Source organism: Myxine glutinosa, chromosome 9 (assembly GCF_964187855.1).
Source record: "Myxine glutinosa chromosome 9, kmMyxGlut1.1, whole genome shotgun sequence".
In the NCBI taxonomy this organism is placed as follows: Eukaryota; Metazoa; Chordata; class Myxini; order Myxiniformes; family Myxinidae; genus Myxine; species Myxine glutinosa.
Window position 1 is genome coordinate 137,170,303 of NC_136269.1, and position 22,505 is coordinate 137,192,807.

The window sequence follows — 22,505 nt, forward strand, 5'->3', positions numbered from 1 at the left end:
CAGGATAACCGAATCCGGAAAGAATCCTCAAACTAAACATACAGCCGGTAGGGAGCATTATTTACAAGACTACGCTGATATCTACACTACGATCCAGGACCTGTTTTTGGAGGAACACATGCAGATGTTATGCATAGAGAGAGAGCGCTTGCCAACATCGATACACCAACCCACGAGTGCTCTGTGGCCGACGGCCTTTAATAACGTGCAGAGCACCCCATCCCAGCATCAAAAGCACCACCCCACCACCAATCGGTGCAGTCACCATTGTTCATTGGAATAAAAATAAATTCGACAACCCCTAACCCTGCAGGTGTCTCTTGCTCTTCTTGTGGTGCACTTGGTGTTTAACTAAAAGTGGTTCACCTGTATGGCATAGGTGCCACGTTGACCCATAGGTCCATCCCCGGGTGGTGCTTGGCCGCAAACGAACTGCGGTCCATTGTGGGTGGCCACAAACATTGCGGTCCATATGGTGTACCGATCCAGGCAGCGAACAGCGAAAGTGCAGGCCCACAACTGCGTCGCCAGCACCTCTCTCTCCTCTCTCTCTACCCCAAAGCCAGATCCTCGGAGGTGGGAGACAACAGAAGAAACAAGTGAGTAAGGTGGTAAGGGCGCAAAAGTGCACGCAATATAAGGTAATGCACACTGGGGGCACATGGGAACCAGGTGAGACAGGTACGTTCCTATCGTACGCCCCCCCCCCCCACCAGGTAACCTACATGGCCCCTCCGTTACCCCTTACTGTATCCACAAAACACAACACTACCCATAAACATCTACTTTACAAATCGACAAACATCCCTACTGTCTTCCCCGTTCCTCCCATAAACCAAATTCGTCTTCTCTCCCTCCTAACCAATCAAATTTGCCATTTTCAACTCTCATCAAAATTTGCCATCTCCAACTGCACATCAAAATTTGCCATCACCAATTCATCATCAGTCCCTCCTAAGGAGGGAGAGATGGAATCACCCCAATGTCTCATCCACGTCGTGATGCGTCTCACAAATCCACACAGCGATTCATCTCCTGCAACAAAACAAAGAAAACACAGGTGTGGAGTCATCATCATCACCACAGGTAAGTGGCTGCGTATGGTGCGACAGGTTCATTAATCCTAACTATTTCCTAAATGACTTTAACAACTTTACACTACCCGGGGTCTTTCTCCGGCCAAACCATTGGCCCTCTTACACTATGGGTTCTAAAAACCAATTCCCATTGGCCAAACTGTGGTGCTCTTCAATTTGGGGTCTCACTCCCCCGATTCATCTCCCGGTGCCCTCGTACAATTTCTGGGCTGCGACGTGTACCTCTCCCAGTGGGTCTACCCACCTGCACACCTCCACCACTGCAGTTGCCTCCGAGCTTACCTGCTCCTTACCCTAACCTAACTACCAGGGGAAGGCCCTCTGGCTCTCTCCCCACTCCGTGCCCTCTCTGGCACTGGGCTGCCCGATCCACACCCGGGATCCTCAGGCACCCACTCACAACTACCGGCTCCCAGAGCCCACCTGCGGCCTCACCTGGCCGACATCCTCACAGTGGTGGAGTGCCCAACCAACTACACACACTAACAGGCTACACGCCCAGCCATTTCCACAACACTAATGCACCCATTCGCAACACCATTCTGCAACCGCACCACAAATGCCAATATCCAACCACAATTTACCTGCACCCTCTACCTAACACTTACACTACCCGCCCCGGGTGCTCGCGAAAGGGGTCCACTCTTCCCCCATCCACACCTTCGCACCATGCACACCACTCCGTACCACTCACTCCAACTCTCTCCACACACCTGTACCTGCACACCTGTGCTCTCACACCTGGTGCCACCTGCACCCTTCTCTCCCCAAGCGCATTCGCGCTGATCCACACACTCACTACTCATACACTGCTCCACACACCTGTCCAGTTGCACACCTGTGCAATCACACCTGTTCAATTCTCACAAACACGGCATCATCTCAGCTAACTACTCCCTTCTGAAACTTGCGCTTCCCAGTCGTCCCTTTAACTATTGCGCTCCCTCGTCATTATCATCCATACTAATCTACCTGCGTCCCCACTACAGGTATCAGTCACTAACTAAACTTAACGTCACCTAAGGTCATCTTCTCTAGATCCCTATCAATATAATATCCTAACCCACCCGGGCTAGTTTTCACTGCCATACACCCCATAAGCTATTGCTCCTTTGCCCCCACCATGGGAAGGATGGTGGATTTGCCATCCCACCACATCGGGGGTCTCTCACTACCAATTTTGCACATCAAATTTCAACAAATTAAAAATTTGCCAATCACTACCCATCATCTGCCAATCACTACTGCCAATCCCTTGCCAATCATCAAATTTTGTTTTTCTCTAATTTTGGGTCCAAAACACTAACCTCATCACCCAGTCTACTCACTACTACCTCTCGGTGCGCCAATCCCTGTCCAAAGCCCGGCTTCGTGAAGCCAAGCAATGGATGCTGGTTGTTTTGTGCCAGCGGCTGGATGCGTCCGGCACTCGGTGCAGGGACGGGGGCTTACCCGGGCCGAGATCCCACGCACCATCTCGGCACGGAGCCATCCAATGCCCCGATCTCGACCTGCCGGCACGTCTCACCAAAAAGTGGTCGCCATGACGACCCTTTCTATCGGGCTGCCAGCTCCGCCTAGTGGAGCCTGGACGCGGCCGTTCAAAGCGAGGCCCGGCACGCACCGAGGGCCTGCTTCGGCTAAAAGTCGCTCTAACCTCTAACCCGTGTAACGTCGATGCTTCACCTGGACGCTTACACCCCGCAGCCCGTTCCTTGCTCACACATCCAGCCGTGCCCATGCTCCTCGTACCTTTCCTTACACACCCAGGTACACTCATTCCACTCACAGCCTTGGTCACACACCTGACCACCGAACACTTTGGCACACATTCGTTGGTCGCACACCTCACCAAAACACCTCTTCGCGCCCCCTCCTCGGTCACCTCCTCTGTGACAATCACAGGTGTGCCCTCATTCGCACACCCAACCACGTGCCTCACTACCAATTCCAGCGTGCATTCCCACTCACGCTCTACCATTCCAGGTGTGCATCCTTCCATCCCAGGTGTACATCCTCGCTCACCTGTCACAACCAACTCACGCTCCTTGTCACTCTCACTACTCTCACCTCCACTCGTGACAACGCACTCACCCTTACTCTTGACAGCACACTCTTTCCTCATGCACCTGTCCGTCACACACCTTTCTCGCGCACACTCCTGCGCACACTCTCCCGTCACACCCTCTGTAACACTCACCACAGGTGGACACTCTTCCTTACTTCTGACAGCGCACTCTTTCCTCATGCACCTGTCCGTCACACACCTTTCTTGCGCACACTCCTGCGCACACTCTCCCGTCACACCCTCTGTAACACTCACCACAGGTGGACACTCTTCCTTACTTCTGACAGCGCACTCTTTCCTCATGCACCTGTCCGTCACACACCTTTCTCGCGCACACTCCTGCGCACACTCTCCCGTCACACCCTCTGTAACACTCACCACACCACGCTTCCATGTGCTCCCTCGCACACGCGCTACGACCGACTCACTCTCGCCAGCACACTCACTCCTTGGCACGCACTTTTTCCTCACACACCCCAGAGTCGGACTTTCTTGCACACCTCCATGTTCGCACACCAGACCTGTCGCACACTTCACCAATGGCCTCTCACGAACACCCGGGTCCATCTCGACCCCCAAGCTTATTAAATCCCCTGGCGCATCATACGCACGACCATATTGGTCACCACTTACACCGGGTCCTCTTCCTCTTCGCTTCTCCTCCATCACCTGCGAATCCCTCATCCGGTTAATGAGCACATCATCACGATCCGAACACAGACTTTGGACCAATTCTTTTACTTCCTCCTTTATCTCTTTGTTATCCTCTCTCCGTCGCTTCTTAATTTCGCTCACCCCTCCTTCCACTTCTTCTAATTTCTGCTTCACCTCTTTTATTCCCCGGTACGTCTCCTCAAGCTCATCCTCTAAGGCTACCTTGACCGTTTCCATGTGCGTCCTCACCTGCCGGTCCTTCGTCTCCATAACCTCTATCACCTCGTCCAGCCTCGTTGTCAGTCCCTCACGTACCATCTGACATTCCCTCTTCGTCGCTACCAAGTCATCTTTTAGTTCTTTCTGTGTCGCCTTTAAACCTCCTAATACCGCAGTGTTCCTTTGAACCTGCTCCACTAACTCCGTCTGTCCCACCGTCAGCTGCTCCACCTCCTGCGTCAGGTCCTCTATGCCCCCTTGTAACTTTACAGTCCCCTTTCTCACCTCCTTTTCCATGTGCTCCTCACAGTGCCTCACCTCCTCGCGCACTCCTCCGACCTCCTCACTCACTCCTCTTCTGATCTCCTCTCCCATCACTTGCATCTCCTGCCCAGATGCCACCCTCATCTGCTCCATTTCCTCCCTGTGAGCATCCAGTTTGGTTTCTACCCCCATTCTGACCCCCTCTATCTGCTGCTCCATTTGTTTAACTTCCCTTTCCGCTTGGTCCCTCATGTCCCTCAATTTGCCTTCCATACTGTTTTCTAACCCCTCTAACCCTTTTTGCATCCCTTCCATTTGATTCTCTTGAGCGGCCATTCTGTTTTCTACCCCCGTTAACCCATGTTTCACTCCCTCTATCTGATTCTCTTGAGCGGCCATTCTGTTTTCTACCCCCGTTAACCCATTCTTTACTTCTTTTATCCCGTTGTCTAACTCCTCAAAATTATTGTCTAACTTCCCAATTTTCTTGTCTAACCCCTCAAAATTATTGTCTAACTTCCCAATTTTCTTGTCTAACTCCTCAAAATTATTGTCTAACTTCTCACTGGTACCCCTCGCTTCGTCCCTCATTACCCCCATTTGGTTTCCCATTACCCCCATTTGGTTTTCCAATCGCTCACTATTCTTTTCCATAAGGGCCGTCATTTGTATAAAAAAAAGTTCCAATCTTCCCAGCGGCGCTACTTCGGTCGCGGGCACGGTGACCAGCGAGGCGCCATTTTGCGCGCCCGCTTCTTCGTGCGTGACGGCGCTATTTTGCGAACCTGCCGCCCTCACTGCTTCGCTCTCCTCCTGTCCCTCATTTTGGTCCTGGATCGACCCTACCTCACTCTCCTTTACCGGACCCCAGCTGTCTTGATCCGCCATAGCGCGACTTTCAAAATTCGGTTTTTTATTTTTTTTATTTTCGTAAAACAAATTGAAATTTCGCCGTTATAATTTCGCGCGGGAAACGCGCTCCGAATCGATTTTCCCTCCCAAAATTTGGGCCTAACTAATTTAGTCCCGGGTTCGAATTCCACTCCTCGACACCAATTGTTACAGACGTGGCTTGGATGTTATGTACCGAGCGGTTTTATGGTATGACCACGTCTGCACAAGTTACCCGATTGTGCCCGAACGTTGACTAATAGCGCTATGCTAGACCAATGAAGGAAAAAGAAGACACACGGCTGGAATTAATACGACACGACACCAGGGATACGGTTCTCAAAGGTTGTTATTACAATAATGCGGAAGGTTTAGATTACAGGGACAAGAGGGAAACATAGGAAGGTGGGCACTTAAACACGCTTATATTAACCCCAACAGACGACAAATAAACGGGACAAGGCTCACTCACACGGGGGTTTGATTGCAACGAAAGCGGGTAGCGATCGCTCCAGGTGCACCTGGGCTCAGGGCAGGATCACGTACGGTCCAGTTCGGTCCAAAGATGCGGGGAGGTATCGTCGCGCTGGGGGTGGCGGTGGCTTCTCTCTCCAAGCTGAGGCGCATCTGACGTCACATCCGGCGCGGGGCCGCGTATATCCGGCGGGGAGTGACACGCCCTCGGCTCGTTAGCTCCGCCTCGTGGAATCGGCACGCTGCTTCTCATTGGGTGCGTGCGGGGGGGTTACTGGCTCCGCCCCTGACGAGGAGCTGACAGCCAGCCCCTTCGGGGTAACCCCGTGGAGCGCATGGTCTGGAGCTAATCGAGCCGGTGTGAGGACGCATCCTCCCCCGCTCCGCCGCCATCTCCTCTGTTGTTGTTGTAATTGTTGTTGTAGTTGTTGTTATTGTTGTTGTTTGGGGAAGAAGATGGGAGGAGGTATGGGAAAGGTCCTAAACTCACTACTGATGCCATATAATCACATTCTGGTGCAACGAAGAGTCATAATTAATGGAAACGAGGCCTTAACTGACATAGAATAAGAATAACTAGGAAGATGTCCGAAAGTTGTCTACGTGTGGTGCGGTGGACCTGGGCACGACATTTAATGGGGGAATAAGGGGAAGGTCGGCTCTACTGATTGTTATTTACATGCAATGGGACTAGGGAATGGGGGATTGGGGAAAGTTGGGGAGTATTGGAGAAAATAGGGGAATATTTACAAGCGGATATGGAGGCCAAATTCCATATTCGCAACAATATATATATATATATATATAGCACGATATCTCAAAACGTTGTGGACGGATTCGGCCGAAACTTGGTGGACAGGTTGGGTGTGTGACAAAGACGATTCGATTTTGGATTTTGTTGAAGATCCGAATTCGGATCCGGATACAATCATTATTTAATTTATTAATTGATTCTTCACCATTGACTAATGGGGCCAAAAACGATATGTAGCATGATGTTTCAAAAAGTTGTGGATGACTTATGACAAAACTTAGTGGATGAACTGGTTAGATGACAAGAACAAGCTGATTACATTTTGGTTCATGTCGGATCCAGATGTGACCTATCGGTGGGATACAAAACATAAACTAGTCAACCTAGCGCAGGTATGCACTCTACCGACTGCCGTTCTTGTTTACCTCTGTGACATCACTCTTCCATCAGCCTAGATTTTGCATTCAAAAAAAGGGAAAGGAGTAGGCATTGTGTGTTGGTGCCATGGTTAAAATTACCTACTTGAGATCAACGGGATAATATGGGAAAGTTGATTATTTATAGGGTCTGTAGTTATATAGGGTCACTGATCCCGATAAGTACGTGCAAATGTTTATTACCACTATAAGCTCATTCTGGCTGCTCTCGTGAGCATACCTCTGCTTCCTTCCCCTTTTGCTCAAAACTATGAGATGAGAGTATCTGCAGTTACATAGGATCACTAATCTTGAAACCCTGTGAGGATGTTTGTTTTGTTAAACTGAATGGGTGTTAATTTGTGTGTGCACATATGCATGTGCACATTATTCGTGGTTTGGTGCAGCTCTTACCCAGCCTGTACCATGTTGGCGGAGAGGCGGAGGTCGTCATGAGTGCCATCCAGGAAACGCTCGAGGACAAGGCGGTGCATGTGGCGGAGGTTGTAGACAAACAGCTGAAGGTGAGGCCATGAGTAAACCTTTTCTCGATATTATCATAAGCATTTTGATATCTATGGCAGACCATCTACTTGGCATGGAGCGTATTGCCCCTTCTGTGAGGTCCACCGTCCCACCTCGGGCCGCAGGCAGTGAGGACCCTTTGTACCCGCAGGGGCTCGTGGAGTCCATGCTAGATGCGGCGGTGGAGCTGTGTCCTCACGTGGCCTCTCGCCCGTCCCTGCGACCTGAACTGCTCTCAGCAAGCACTGCCAAGGTGGCTGTCCCACAGGATTTTGTTCGATTGGCCCTTATGGAGCAGGCTGGGGCTGACATATTAAACAAGACGAGGTAACTCGTACCTCTAATAATACTCCATCTGTCAATCTTGCTCTTCTTTTTATCCCCATGCTTTTCAGGAAAAAACGGGGATGGGAGGGTTTATTCGGGGGTAATTGGTCCCCTACCAGTTTCACTGGAGGAGACTATAGGTTTCCTCTCCGTCTGTCTGTCTGTCCATCCCACCTCTGGTTTTCCAGACTTTTTCCCAACCCCCTTTAGCATATGAATGAATGAATGAATGATCGTTTTAAGGTCATTTTCCCCGCTAGAGCAGAGGTTAGCCTTGCGGGCCCCATGACAATCCTGATTCCCTGTTTGAGGCAATGTTTTTATGGCCGGATGCCCTTCCTGACGCCAACCCTTGGTCACGCTCTTCGATGCGCAGGGATACGGTGTACCTATTCTAAATCGGGGCACACACCGGGATCATTCATCCCAGCAAGCTGGTACTAAATTTGCCGACCTCGGAAGGATGACAGGCTGAGTCAATCCCCCTGGCGTTAATTTAGCGATCGACCGGGATTCGAACCCAGGATCCTAGGATCCCAAGCCAGCACCCTAACCGCTAAGCCAACACCAGGCCTTTAGCATATTCAACTGTAACCTGGTACGTGGATTTATTATGATATAAAGGAAAATTTTGAGTATTGGGGCGTTTCGCCAATTTTCCATCGTCACGCTATCTCCTCCTAAACGGTTTGTGCAGAAATTCTCCAAACTTGGTCGTTATGATCACCACATGGCAAGAACGTGCGAGAACAGTATCATTTTTGGTGCCGCCCTCCCTGGGGTCCTGGGGTGGGATCAAAAGGTCGATACCAAAAATGCAATTACGGGCAAATTTTAAAACATTTTCAATGAAACTTTGTGTTAACATTGGGGAAGCCTGAAATGTGTAACGATTTCTTGGATTTGATCCCAAGTTTATGCCCCAGGGGGTGAGGACTTTGGGTCACAGGGGTCAAAACATAAGATATTTTTTTAACTTAAAACGTTTTGCCTGTTGGAACTCAAAACCTGGTGGAGCTTTTCCCCATCTTTCAACTTTGCTATTGGTGGGAAGCGTGGGGATTTGCGGTGACGTGCCATCGACTGCTGTAGCTCTAGTTTTCATTTTCTTCCCTAAGTCTCAAAATCCCTATAAAGATGGATCTTTTTGGATTTGCTTTTCTGTGGCCCATTCTTCTCCATTCCATCACAACAGAATCAGCACTTTGTGACCGGGCCGGCTGCATTTTACCGCATGAATGGTGCAGCACGGATGTGGAACTTGTTCTGGTCCATCAGGGACTGACACTCAGACCTTTTTCGGTCTGAAGTTTGACATTTGTCTTTGTGATGAAGCGATACCTGTTAAGGTACCCAGTGAGGCATCTTCAGAAAGGAGACTCGAGTTTGTTTTGACCTTTGAGTGACAAGTTTTTGTGAATTTGTATTTGAAGTGCTTCGTCTTGTTTGTTATGGCTTAAACCAATTGTATCTTCAAAACGATCGCTAGCATGAGACAAATCCACGACAGTTCACTAACACTTTACAGATGCTGAAATGGAGCTAATGATGGTGATGCAATATTTGTGTGACAGTGAGGCCAAACTCGCGGCAGCTACGTTCCTGTCTGATCGACTGGTCGATGAAATCCTGGAGTCGCTTTCCGCCACACAACATCGCTTGGTGAGTTTGGGTGAGCGTTCGGTGTACTAAGCTAACTCAACTTGTAAGGATAACTTTGGAAGATTGGCTCACTGAGCTAACCCAGCTAATTAGGGTAGCTGTAGGATCTTTGCTTGCGAGGTAACTTGGTGAATAAGGATAATTGTCTAACAAACTTTCTTTCACACGATATCCCAGATTCACCACCTCCCTTCCTGGTTATTTCTTTATCATTTTGACAGACCCAGTTGTCTTCTTGGTAGTGTGTCATGGTCGACATTAGAAGCTCCCTTTCCCTAAGTCCATGTCCCCTTCCCCCACCCACCAAATCCCTATTGAATATGTCCCTCTAATAAGGAAGCTTCTAGCAATAGCTTGTTTATGTGCATGGACTTCCGCCCTCCGAACTGTGATGACTCCGTGTGTGATCCTCTTTCAGTCAACTTTGCCATCCCATCCCAACTCTTTCTTCCTTATGTGATAACTTCATTTGTCACCACTCCAGCTGGCTTGGTATCGGTCCTTATTCCACTCTCCATGGTAGTGCAACCAAGGCCTTTTGTGATGCTTCAGACCTCACACAATCTGTAGGATTGCCAGACCACATTTCCCTCCAACCTCTCTTCCCATCTGCACCAAATGTCCAGCCCATCTCAGCCAGCTACTAGCTGCCATTCTCTGCTTGACCTCGTCATGTTTACCTTTCCCTCCAACCTTTCTTGCTCTTTCTCTGCTCTCTTTGGCTCATCAGATAATGTGCTCTTGATATAATTTGTCTGTAAAAGGATAAAATTCCTTCTCTAATCCTTTGCAGAAAAGGCCAAGGTCTCTAATCCTTCTCGTCCTCTACTCATCCTCCACCGCTCACTGAAAATATCCTATGGCACGTAGACTTCCCTCCTGCCAAGGTGGAGAAATTCCTAGTCTCTCGTGACTCCTCCACCGCTACTTGTCAAGATGGCATCAGTGCCTAATACTCAAGAACTATTCATCTGCGTTGCCTACTCTGCCTTCTCTGCTCTTTTCCAGGTCATTCTCTGAGGACCGCCTGCCGACATCGTGGAAACTCACCTGGACTCCAATTCGCAAGAATGGTTCCAAGACTGACCTTCTCAACGATAGACCTATCAGACATTCCCTCATCATAAGCAAAGTAATGGAATTGATCGTTATTGTAACTCTTCTGCAACTCTTTGATGTCCAATCATCAGTTTTGTTTCTGACGAGGTCATTCCACCTTGGACACGCTGCTTCCGCTACGTCAGCAAAGGATGGATGCTCTCAATCTCAAGCAAGGATTCAGCGCTATCTCACTGGACATCTCCCATGCATTTGATTCTGTCCAACACCACGCCATGTTCTCCAAACTGTCAGCCAAAGATATCCAGGGTTCTTGTCTTTTATAGTTCCTGAAGATGTCTTTCGTGCAAACAAAAAAAGACCGATATTGCTGCTTTTTCAGTTTTTATTACCGTTACTTTCATCTCTCCACCCAGAACCGGCACCTATTGGTCAGACACATTCTACCAGAAGACCTTTTTGACCCAGCCCAAATTGAAATTCAGTGGTCACCAACATTGTTATGCCTTCTCTTTTCTCACCTGTGGAATTGTCTTGTTGAGTCCATTGTATTGAGCTCTTCCCTGAGGTATTTCAAGTCTTCATGCTGCTACCTACCTTGTCGTAGTCTCACATTTCCACTACTGATCTTTACTACACCTGATGAGACCCCTATTCCCGTACTACTCTCCTCATGACGTGATGCATCCATTTGTTGTTGTCCCACTGTTTTTTTCTTTTCCCCATTTTGTTTGTTGATACATTGACCCCCATCGGTCTGCTTCAATACCTGTACTAAAGCCTCAATGAATCTCAATACCTGTATTAAACTAGAATGGCACTCGGTAGAGCGTACACCTCCGCCAGACTGAACAGTTCATGTTTTGTGTCCCACTGATAGGCCGGATCTGGATTCGGACCTGAACCAAATTCTAATTGGCTTGTTCTTGTCACCTCACCAACTCATCCACCAAGTTTAGTCATAACTCGTCCATAACCTTTTGAAATATCATGTTGTATACATCGCTTTTCGTCCGATCTCTCAATGAAGAATCACTTAAAGATTCAATAATTCTCATATCCGAATCCATATTCAGATGTTCACCAAAATCGAATCGATTAGCCCTTGTCACACGCCCAACCTGTCCACCAAGTTTCGTCTAAATCCGTCCATAACTTTTTGAGATATCTTGCTATGTATCGGTTTTAGTCCATGTGTTTTATACCTCTCCAACCCCCCCTCCCCCCAAGCCCTCTCCCTCCCACATATCTCCCGATGTTCCTGTTCTCTGCTGTTGTGCTTGTGTGCTTCGCTCTCTCTCCCCATCTTGTCTCCCACTCCCTTTATCTTATGTTTTATGTGTCAGTTTGTCTTTTTGTGATTAATGTTAGCTCTTTCACGAGCTTCGATCTTGTATACATATATATATTTAGTCCATGTGTTTTATACCTCTCCAACCCCCACCCATCCCCCCCTCTTCCCGTGCCTCCTCCCCCCAAGCCCTCTCCCTCCCACAGATCTCCCGATGTCCCTGTTCTCTACTGTTGTGCTTGTGTGCTTCCCTTTCTCTCCCCATCTTGTCTCCCGCTCCCTTTATTATATGTTTTATTTGTCAGTTTGTCTTTTTGTGATTAATGTTAGCTCTTACACGAGCCTCGATCTTGTATACAAAAATAAATAAATAAATAAATCACACAATGGTGAAGAATCACTTTAAAAATTCTAGTAGCCGGATCCGAATCCGGATCTTCACCAAACTCTAATCATTTTGTCCTTTTCACATACGCTACGTCTGCCAAATTTCGTCCAAATCCGTCCACAACCTTTTGAGATATCTTGTTCACAAACGGACAAACAAACAGACAGACGGGGTGAAAACCACCTTTGGTGGCGGAGGTAAAAACAAGAATATAAAAGTATAACTATCTGTTTGCTGAGTTAACCCAGCCCATCAGGGTAAATTTACACCAACACTGATATAACTGAATAGACATTTCTAAACAAAGTCAGTTTTACCATAAACTGCTTTTTGTTTTTTACCTCTGCCACCAGAAGTGGATGGAGGTTATGTATTCACCTCTGTCTGTATGTTTGTCTATTTGTGAGCAGAATATCTCAAAAAGCTATACATCTTGAAGGACGGATTCGGACAGAACTTGGCGGACAGGTTGGGCGTGTGTGACAAAATAGATTCGATTTTGGTGAAGATCTGAATCCACATCCATCAAAATCATCAATAAGATAAAAAATTTTATTGATTTTTGCCATTCAGATATGGGGCCAAAAACGATATATAGCACGATATCTCAAAACGTTGTCGATGAGTTATGACAATACTATGTGGATAGGTTCTGTAAATGACAAGAACCAATTGATTCGATTTTGGTGAAGATCTGGATCCGGATCCGAGAATTTTTATGTGATTCTTCGCCATTGAGAGGAAGGACCAAAACGATATATAGCATCTTCTTCTTCTCCTCCTCTTCCCTTTATAAGGGGTGAGGTCAGATGGCACCAAACTTCGGCCCTGCGTTGACCACGATACTCCTCCACGTCCCTCTGTTCTCAGCCATCTCTCTCCACTCTCCAGCCACTCCCAACTTACTGATATCCCTCTTCACATAATCCTCTCATCTCAACCACAGTCGACCTCTTTTCCTCCGACCTTGCTCCCTCAACATATCCGCTCTCTTTGCCGTTCTCTCTTCCCCATCTGCACCAAATGTCCAGCCCATCTCAGCCGGCATTTCACCAATCACCTCGTCAAGCTCGTCTGCACAACAATCTCCTCCCTCAGTTCATCCCTTTTTTTTTTTTCCTTTTTTTTTTTTGTATACAAGATCGAGGCTCGTGAAAGAGCGAACATTAATCACACAGAAAGACAAACCGACACATAAAACATACAACATCGGGAGCGGTAGACAAGATGGGGAGAGAGGGGGAAGGACACAAACACAACATTTGAGAGCAGGGACCGAGAGACATGGAGACATCGAGAGATCTGAGAGAGGGCGAGGGCTTTGGGGGGGGGGGGCATGGGAAGGGGGCGGTGGGAGAGGTATAAAACATATGGACACTGCCAGGACTTCCAGGAAAGAAGTTGGAATTTCAAACAAGGTGGATCTGGGGTGAATTAGCGGGGGTAGAAAAGATCAAGGTTTTGGATGGGGGAAGATAAGAGATGGTGGTGAACAGCTGTTTTAAAGACCTGGAGGGAGGAGTGGGATTGAAGGGAGTGAGGGAGTTTGTTCCAGAGGCGGGAGAAAAGAGGAATGAAAGAGTGAAGGTGAGCAGAGAGCCGAGATTTCGGCAGTTTAACCATCAGAGGGTGGCTGGCAGATCTTGTGCGACCTGTAGGAATATTTGGGGGACAGAGCACAGAGAGAGCTGGGGGTGCAAGGCCGGAGAGGAGTCGGTAGAAGACAGAAAGACCACCTACCTGCCTGCGGTGAGTGAGTGAAAAGCCCTCAGAGATAGCTTCATCGCGGGAGATTCCAATAATTCTGAAAGCTTTGGTTTCAACAGCGTGAAGCCGAGCTAGGTGTGAGGCAGGAGCACCGGCCCTTCTCCTCTTGTCCACCCTCTTCACTCCCGCAATCCTCCTTACCCAGTTGTTCTTGATCAAACCTGCAGCCTCTGTTATTGTCTCTGTCAGTGTCACCATCTCCAGACGGTAAAGGTAGGCCAGCATCACACAAGACATCAGAACCTTTCCTTTCAAACTCCTTGAAATCTTCCTGTCTGCCATTCCTCCCTCCACCCTCCTCCATACGTTCGTACCCTCCTGAATCCTCCTCTGCACCTCTGCCTCTGACCTACCATCCCCGGTCGGCGGTCACTGTCCCACCCACATACTCAAACCTATTTCCTTGTCTGATCTTCCCCTCTCTGCTGCCCGACACACATCACCTCCCTCTTCTTCATGCTCATTTTCAGCCCATGTTTCTCAAATGCTTCCTTCCATTCCTTCCTGCATCTCCCACCCACTCTCCAACACACCAGCCAGATAGTCCGCATTCAACAGATAGTATATCCTCCCCTGAATATCTTTCATGTTTACCTTCCAGCTTACCTGCTCCATCACCATGATAAACAGCAGTGGGCTGAGAGAGCTTTCCTGCCTCAAACAGATGTTCACACTGAACTCCTCAGACATCCCAGGACCAACCAAAACTCTTCCCTTAGTTCTGTTGTACATCTCTTCCACTAACCTAACTTCTGCTTCCAGCACTCCCATCCATCTCAGTGTCGCCATCACCTTCTATCTTGGAACAGTGTCGTACTGCCGTAGGCCTTCTCCAGGTCCACAAATCCCAATGCCATTTCACCTTGCACCTCCAACCTCTTCTCCACCAGCTGTCGCAGTGCTAACATCCCATCTGTTGTTCCCCTACCCCTTTTAAACCCTTGCTGCTCTATTCCGATCTCCTTCTCTGCACTCTTCCTTATCCTCCCATCCAGAACCCTCTCCAGCACCTTCAGGACATGACTAAGGAGTGTAATTCCCCTGTGCTTCCCTGGATCTTGAACATCCACAGCTCGGTTTCTTCATCCAACTGGCTCCAACTTCTCCTGCTGCAATTATCATCTCTGTACACATCTCATCAAGGCCTGGCACCCTTCCCTTTTTCACCCTCTTCAATGCCATCTGCACTTCCTCTTCCATGATCTCCACCAATTCAACTTTCCCCTCCATATAACTCGGTAGCTTCAGCTCGCCGTTGCTTCCTTCCCGGTTCAACAGCTCTTTGAAATATCCTTCCCATACCTTCAATACTGCGCCCTTCTCTGTCACTAGACTCCCACTACCATCCTCAATCACATTCCTCCCCTCTCCTCACCCTACATGTCCTTACTATCCTCATCCCTGTCTCACAAGATAATATATAGATCATCTTCCTCCCACCATCCTCTTCCAACTTGTTGAACACCTCCACTTCCATATCATTCCTCACCTTATCCACAAGTCTCCTTGCTGCTTTCTTCTTCTGCCCATACAGGTGCAACAACCCCACATCCGGCTGCCTTCCTCTATCCATGATCTTCTCCATCCTCTTCCAAGCCTCTTTCTTTTCACCAACTGCCTTCGCTGCTTCCAACGTCCACCATACTGGTTTATATTCCTCGACGATGCACCCTGATGTCCTTCCACACAATACTTCTGCAATTCCCCTCATTGCTCTCCATACTTCTTCCACTCCTTCTCCAAATATTCTGCTTCTTCACTAAGTTGCTCATATCTGGCCCTCACCCTCTACTTGTAATCCACAGCGACATTTCCCCTACACTTCCCCCACCTAATAACCTTCCCACCCCTGCTCTTAACTTCCCTCCTTATCTTCAACCTCACCACAAACACCACAGTCTTGTGCTGGGAGATAACATGCTCTCCCACCACTGCATTACAATATTTAACCCTCAACAGCTGTCGCTTCCTTACCACCACCAAATCCAATCATTTTCTGTGCTGTCCACTCCCATGGGTAATCTTATGGCTTTTCCGCTTTTGAAAGAATGAACCAGCGATGGCCATCCTTTTCCTTGCCACCAGCTCCACCAGCTCTTGACCTTCTATTCCTTGTTCCCCAACCAAATTTACCAAAATATTCCTATTCATCCGGCCGGCTAGGCTACTCCGACATACATGTTAAAGTCCCACGCAATGCACAGCATCACCTCCAGCTCAACCATCCCCATCAGCATCACCTCCAGCTCAACCATTCCCATCATCTTCTCCAGTGTGTTCCTGAATTCTGTTTCTCTGCCCCAGTCCTTCCCATTTGTGGTCCATATACCGACATAGCACACATCATTTGCCTCTGTACCACCACCCATGCCATGACTATCCGTCCCTCCCCATCTTTCTACTCTGACCACCTGCTTGCTGATCTCTTCCGATACTATTATTCCCACACCATTACTCCTTCCATCTGAACCTGGGTGCAACAGCTTGTATCCTCCTACCAACCTTTTCGCCCTGTCTCCTTTCCATCTGGTCCACTGCACACACAGGAACTTCCAACCTCCTCCTCTGAATCATATTCACCTCCCCCCCTGCCCCCCATTGATGCCACATTCAAACTACCTAGCCGAACCTCGCTTCTGAACCTCTGCCCATCTGGCAGAGCTAGTACCATCTTGATGAATTTGGGACGCTCAGGTCATCAATCAGCAGTGCTGCCCTGGCTGACCAGGTGGACCTCCTACCCTAGGCTGTTATAACAATCCTGTGCACACGCACGCACACACACACCACTCTTTCTCCATTCGCTCCACGCCTCCCTCTCCTCCCGACTCCTCTCCCTCGCCCTCAAGGCGCTCATCCCCATCTCCACTCCACTCGCTCCCTCTTTTTTTCTCCCTTCCCGCACCCCTCACTCCCTCCCTCTTCTCCTCCTCCAACCCACTCACTCCCTCCCTCTTCTCCTTCTCCCCCACGCCCCCACTCACTCCCTCCTTCTTTTCCTCCCATACCCCACTCACTACCTCTCTTCCTCTCCCCATCCTTTCCCCTTCCTTGCCTTATGGCATGCTCTCCTTAATACCTTAAAGTTGTGCTTATTTAGCTTACAACAAGTGAATGCTTTCCACAAGAATCACTCAGTTCTCCCAAAAAAATTACTCCGTTCTTCCACAAAAATCACCCACCTAAACAGGGATGTGGAACTGGTGAGCAGGAACGATGAAACAGGGAGGCAGGAAGATATCTAAAAAAAAAATGGGTGTGTGACAAGGAGAAGCGGATTCGAATTTGGTTAAGGTATGGATGCAGATCCGGCGTATCAGTGGGATACAAAACCTAAACTGTTCAGCCAGGTGGAGGTATGTGTCGTCCTGAGTGCCATACCGTTCTATTTATCCTCATGTTTTTTTAAATCAATGGGGTGGATATTGTAATTGCCTCCTGTCTGTCCTTCACGCTATCTCCTTCTGAGCTGTTCGGCAGAAATTTACCAAACTTGGTAGTTATAATCACCACATGACATAAAGGTGCAAGAGCAGTGTCATTTTTGGCCTCGCTGCCTGGGGCCTGGTCAAAAGGACAAGTGGCAAAAAATGCAATTACGGGCACTTTTAAAAACATTTTAACAAAGAAACTTCGTATATGCAATCAATGTTTGGGGAAGCATGAAACATCTAACGGTTTTTTTGATTTGACCTCCGGCTAATGCCACAGAGGTTGGGGACTGGGGGTCACAGGGGTTTAAATTGGGGAAAAAAATTAACTCAAAAATTGATATTGGGTCCCCGGTGGAACATTTTGTGGAGATTTACTATGGCGTGCCATCAATTTTGCTCGTCGTTTTGCACTTACATGCTATCTTTTGTGTGCATTTGCTGGCTCCATCCACTTCGGCCCTGAGAGCTTTGTTCCCAGAGCACCTACAATTAACAGGTTCAAATCCGTTGGGTCTTTCAGTCGATTTTGCCTTTCACGTTATTATCGTGCGTCTAATTCAAGTACAATTCCTCCGTTCTTCTTGTCGTGATTGCATATTTGACCGGGATTCAATTAAGAACGGCCTCTGGTTGCATCATTACCGAGCAGGTGTACTTCCCGCACATTAGGGAAGATACATGTGCTTTGTCCCGTGCACGGAGGTCGATTGTTTGGAGTCTTTACCAGTAGCGCCTGTGATGGTGGTGACAATGGCCTACTCTTTATGAAAGACACCCCAGCGAATGCTAGCAGACAGCTCCCAAGCTTCGTGCCCATCCAAAGGATAACGTCCTCAATGATGCACCTCCCTTTCCGCGATGTGCCAATTGGAAATTTGTAGTCGGGTCTGGGATCAGACCCAGTCTCGATAGCTCAAAGGCCTCTTCACTAACTCTTGCACCACCCTACACCACAGTTCCTCTATGAGTCTTAGCCATACTATATACCGACTGTATTTATGATGAATCAGAGGGAGTACTTTTAAGAGTGCTTTACAATAGAGCATTTATCTTATTCTAAAAACAGCCTTTGCGGATTTGTGTAAAATCACACCGGCAGGCCTATCAAGTCCACTCATGAATGGCCAGTCAGCTGTGAAAAGCAACCCGTCAATGAACAAGCATCGGTGTATTAAACACCGTGTCTTGACTCCTACACGCATGGCAATGCATGATAAACCTGCCAAGGACCCACAGGAACCACCATTGAAATCCACCTGGCGGGATTGTCATTGATCATCCAATCGGTGGCCGGTGCATCCTGTGCACACCTTCACAAGTTTCTCTGGGTGTAGAGAGCATGGACAACCATTTGAGGCAGTCACACTTTTTGGTGCCATATTTAGGCTATGCGATAAACGCTGCCCTCGTGTACCCACTCCGGTCTTGACTTTCTCCTCCTTCCTTGTATGTATTAAGATTGAAAAGACCTTCACATTGTATAGAAGTCATTGCCAAGCCCACCTTGTCGGTGCAGTCGGCTGTAGAAGATCTGTTATGGCAATTGTCTTTCTCAGGCCAAGTACATGAAGGAGCTGGGCACCGTGGGGTCCGTGTGCAAGGGTGACTCGGGGGCGACCGAAGAAAGAGCCGGGGACAGGCGGGACGCAGCCCTTCATGAGCAAGACAACTCGAGTGATGAGGAAGGTGAAGGGGAGAAACTCGAAGAGATGGATACATGCACGGTATGAAATGTACTGTGAGGAGTGAACACCTTGCATTTGTTTGCCTGTTTACATTTTCTTAATTTCTTTTTTCATTTTATAATTTAGTTGTGCTTGCCGTACAGGAATTCCACTCAGCACCATTTTGATAAGCTTGCGGAGACTCGCGATGACAATCCAGTCTTTATGGCTAACCGCTGTAGGAGAGGAGGGTCAAGGAACGTGTCGGCCCTCTCTTCAAACCTCCGTGGCTTTGAAGAAGGGCTCACACACAAAACGCCCCTTCACCTTTTTCTTGTGGCGGTTAGCATACCTCTCTCAACATTTGGTTGAGAAATTCCGTTGCTTTATAGATGCTCAGCCTTTAGCCCGATGGCCTCGACCTTCCAGGTAGCACACTTAAGTGTCTGATTCTCTGTTGACCTTGAACCACCTTGTCACCAAATCGTGGTTGAAAACACACACTGGTATTTTAGGCCCAAGGCATACAGCTTTCGGACATTTACACACTTTGCACAAGATGACTGTGTTGCATCCATTTCACCACTTGTTTGTCTCCAATCCAAAACCTGAGGCTGAACAATGTCTGCTGATGTCTGAGATGGACACGAGAGAAAATTGACAAGGCTGGTCGTTGGCACACTCCAAATGTACTGTTCGGGTATACATCACGGTCTTCTCTGCTTTCCTTTATCCCTTTTTACTTGCACCGAGTTTCCCACATTTATTATGTTTACTAGCAATGGTACCCGCCCTATGGGCGGGGCTTCAATTGGGAGGCCCAAATGAAAAGGCTAAATATCAGAAATTGAAGGCTTTTCTTCTTTTAAACGATTTATATAAACATCCGTTAAATCTCGATCGGTGCAGACGTTTGTGCGGCTCCCGGGAAAATAACGTCATGCGGGAGCAAGTATCAGCAGGGATTCAAACCCGTGTCCTTATAAAAGGTCTTTGTCCGAGGTCACCCAGTCTGATCGGTGCAGCTGTGCAGCTGTGCAGCGATCGGTGCAGCCGTTTGTGCGGCACCCGGGAAAACAACATCGTCACAATGAAAACATCGTCACAATGAACGTTATGCGAACGCGAATGTTATGCAGCAGTCCAAACCTGAGAATGCTGGAGACTAAAGCTGAAATTGGGAAAACTAAATAGCCTATTTTACTCCTGGAGTTCCCAGGATTATCCACACAAAATATATTTGCGATCGGTTCAGCAGTTTTTACGGTACCTTCGAACGGACAGACAGACAGACAGACAGACAGACAGACGGATGGACATTTGGTAAATTATAGTAAGATGTCTACGCTCCTACAAAGAGAGGATACACATTATTTTTGCTGTTTTTTATTCTTACTTTCCAACAATTACAATCACACACCACGCCTTCATACCTGAGCCAATACTCTTCAAATCTGTCATGGTGGTAGCTTGGTCCAACATACCTAGAACCCAAATCTGGCATGGTGGTACCTTGCTCCAATACATATGGACCCTAAATTTGGTATGGTGGTAGCTTGCTCCAATACACCCTGACCCCACATCTGGCATGGTGGTACCTTGGTCCAATACACACAGCACCCGAATCTGGCATGGTGGTACCTTGCTCCAATACATACAGACCCCAAATCTGGCATGGTGGTAGCTTGGTCCAATACACACAGACCCCAAATCTGGCATGGTGGTACCTTGCTCCAACATACCCAGAACCCCCAATCTGTCATAGTTGGTAGCTTGGTCCAATACATACGGAACCCAAATCTGGCATGGAGGTAGCTGGGTCCAATACACACAGACCCCAAATCTGACATGGTGGAAGCTTGCTCCCATACCCAGAGACCCCAAATCTGGCATGGTGGTACCTTGCTCCAATACACACAGAACCCAAATCTGGCATGGTGGTACCTTGCTCCAATACATACGGACCCTACATTTGGTATGGTGGTGGCTTGCTCCAATACACAATGACCACAAATCTGGTATGGTGGTACCTTGCTCCAACATACCCAGAACCCCAATCTGGCATAGTGGTAGCTTGGTTCAATACATACCGACCCTAAATTTGGCATGGTGGTAGCTTGGTCCAATACATACGGACCCCAAATCTGACATGGTGGAAGCTTGCTCCAATACACACAGAACCCCAATCTGGCATGGTGGTACCTTGCTCCAACATACCCAGAACCACAATCTGGCATGGTGGTAGCTTGGTCCAATACATACGGACTCTAAATTTGGCATGCTGGTAACTTGAGCCGAGACACCAAGGCCCCTTTTATTTTTTTCACATTTAGACCCTGTTCCAATTTTAAGGAGTCAAAGGTGAAACATTAACCATAACACATTGTTTATTTATTTATTGTACACCGCTCCTTTCCTATGCCATCTCCAGGCATTGCAAATCGTCATTGCCGGGCACCAAAGGGGGCTCGGCAGTGACGCACGCTGAAAGAGAGTACTCAGTTTTCACTCTGGTTTCTTGTTTTCTTTCTTGGTTGTCCGGACGATATCTCAGCCATCCTTTGAGCTAGGAAGCTGAAATTTCGGCACAGTCGTGAGCAAGTCCTTTGTCAAATACGGTATTTTTTGTTTTTTGAATAATCAATTAATTGAGGAGTTATTTAATTATTAGCGTTTAATTAAGTACTTATTTAATTAATTAAATTTCATTTCTCTTCTGACCATTATTAACTCAGGCACCTTTTGAGTTAGGAAGCTGATATTTGGACATGCCAATGACCAGGTGATTTGGCTGCAAAGGATATTTTTGATTTATTAATTAATCAATTAATCGATTAATTATTTAATTATTCGATTAATGACCCAAAAAAATTTTTTTTTTAAGTTACAGATTCTGATGAAATAGTGGTAGTTTATGTGTTCTCTGACCAAATTGATTACCAATTTAATTTTTTTATGATTATTATTTATTTATTTTCATTATTAATCATTTATTTATTTTCTTTCTCATTTGGCCAATATCTCAGGCACCTTTTGAGCTGGGAAGCTAATATTTGGACATAAGTGACCAAGTGATGTGGCTATCAAGGATATTTTTGATTTATTGATTAATCATTTCATCTATTAATTATTTATTGATTAATCGATTAATTATTTATTGAGTAATCAATTAATTATTTAATTTTTTATAAATGACTTATTTAATTAAATTTCTAAAAGATACATCTTCGGATGAAGCACTAGTGGTTTAGTTATGCGATTAGCCAATTGATTATGAAAATATTTTGTGATAATCTTTTATTGATTTTAATTATACAATTAATCAATCAATTAGTGTACACCTCTCCCTCCCAATGCAGCCTTAATGAGCTGCACTGCGGTATTGCCGGGCGCCGGAGGCGCCCCGGCAATGCCGCGCTGCAGCATATTTAATTATTTGGCATGGGGCGGTGTACTTTGAATGTATGTGTACTTGTTTATTTATTTATTTTTGCATGCAGAATCGAGGCTCGTGTAAGAGCTAACACATTGAACATGAAAACATGCACAGA

General features: G+C 47.4%; 1 protein-coding gene across 1 annotated transcript in view; it reads left to right on the forward strand.

Moving 5' to 3' along the window:
• Positions 1 to 22,505, forward strand: part of LOC137434868 (F-actin-uncapping protein LRRC16A) — a 265,856-nt gene that overhangs the window by 165,062 nt on the left and 78,289 nt on the right. Inside the window, 4 exon segments of the mRNA XM_078784989.1 lie at positions 7,245 to 7,361; positions 7,514 to 7,689; positions 9,264 to 9,351; positions 18,847 to 19,014. Coding sequence (XP_078641115.1) covers positions 7,245 to 7,361; positions 7,514 to 7,689; positions 9,264 to 9,351; positions 18,847 to 19,014 — 549 coding nt within the window.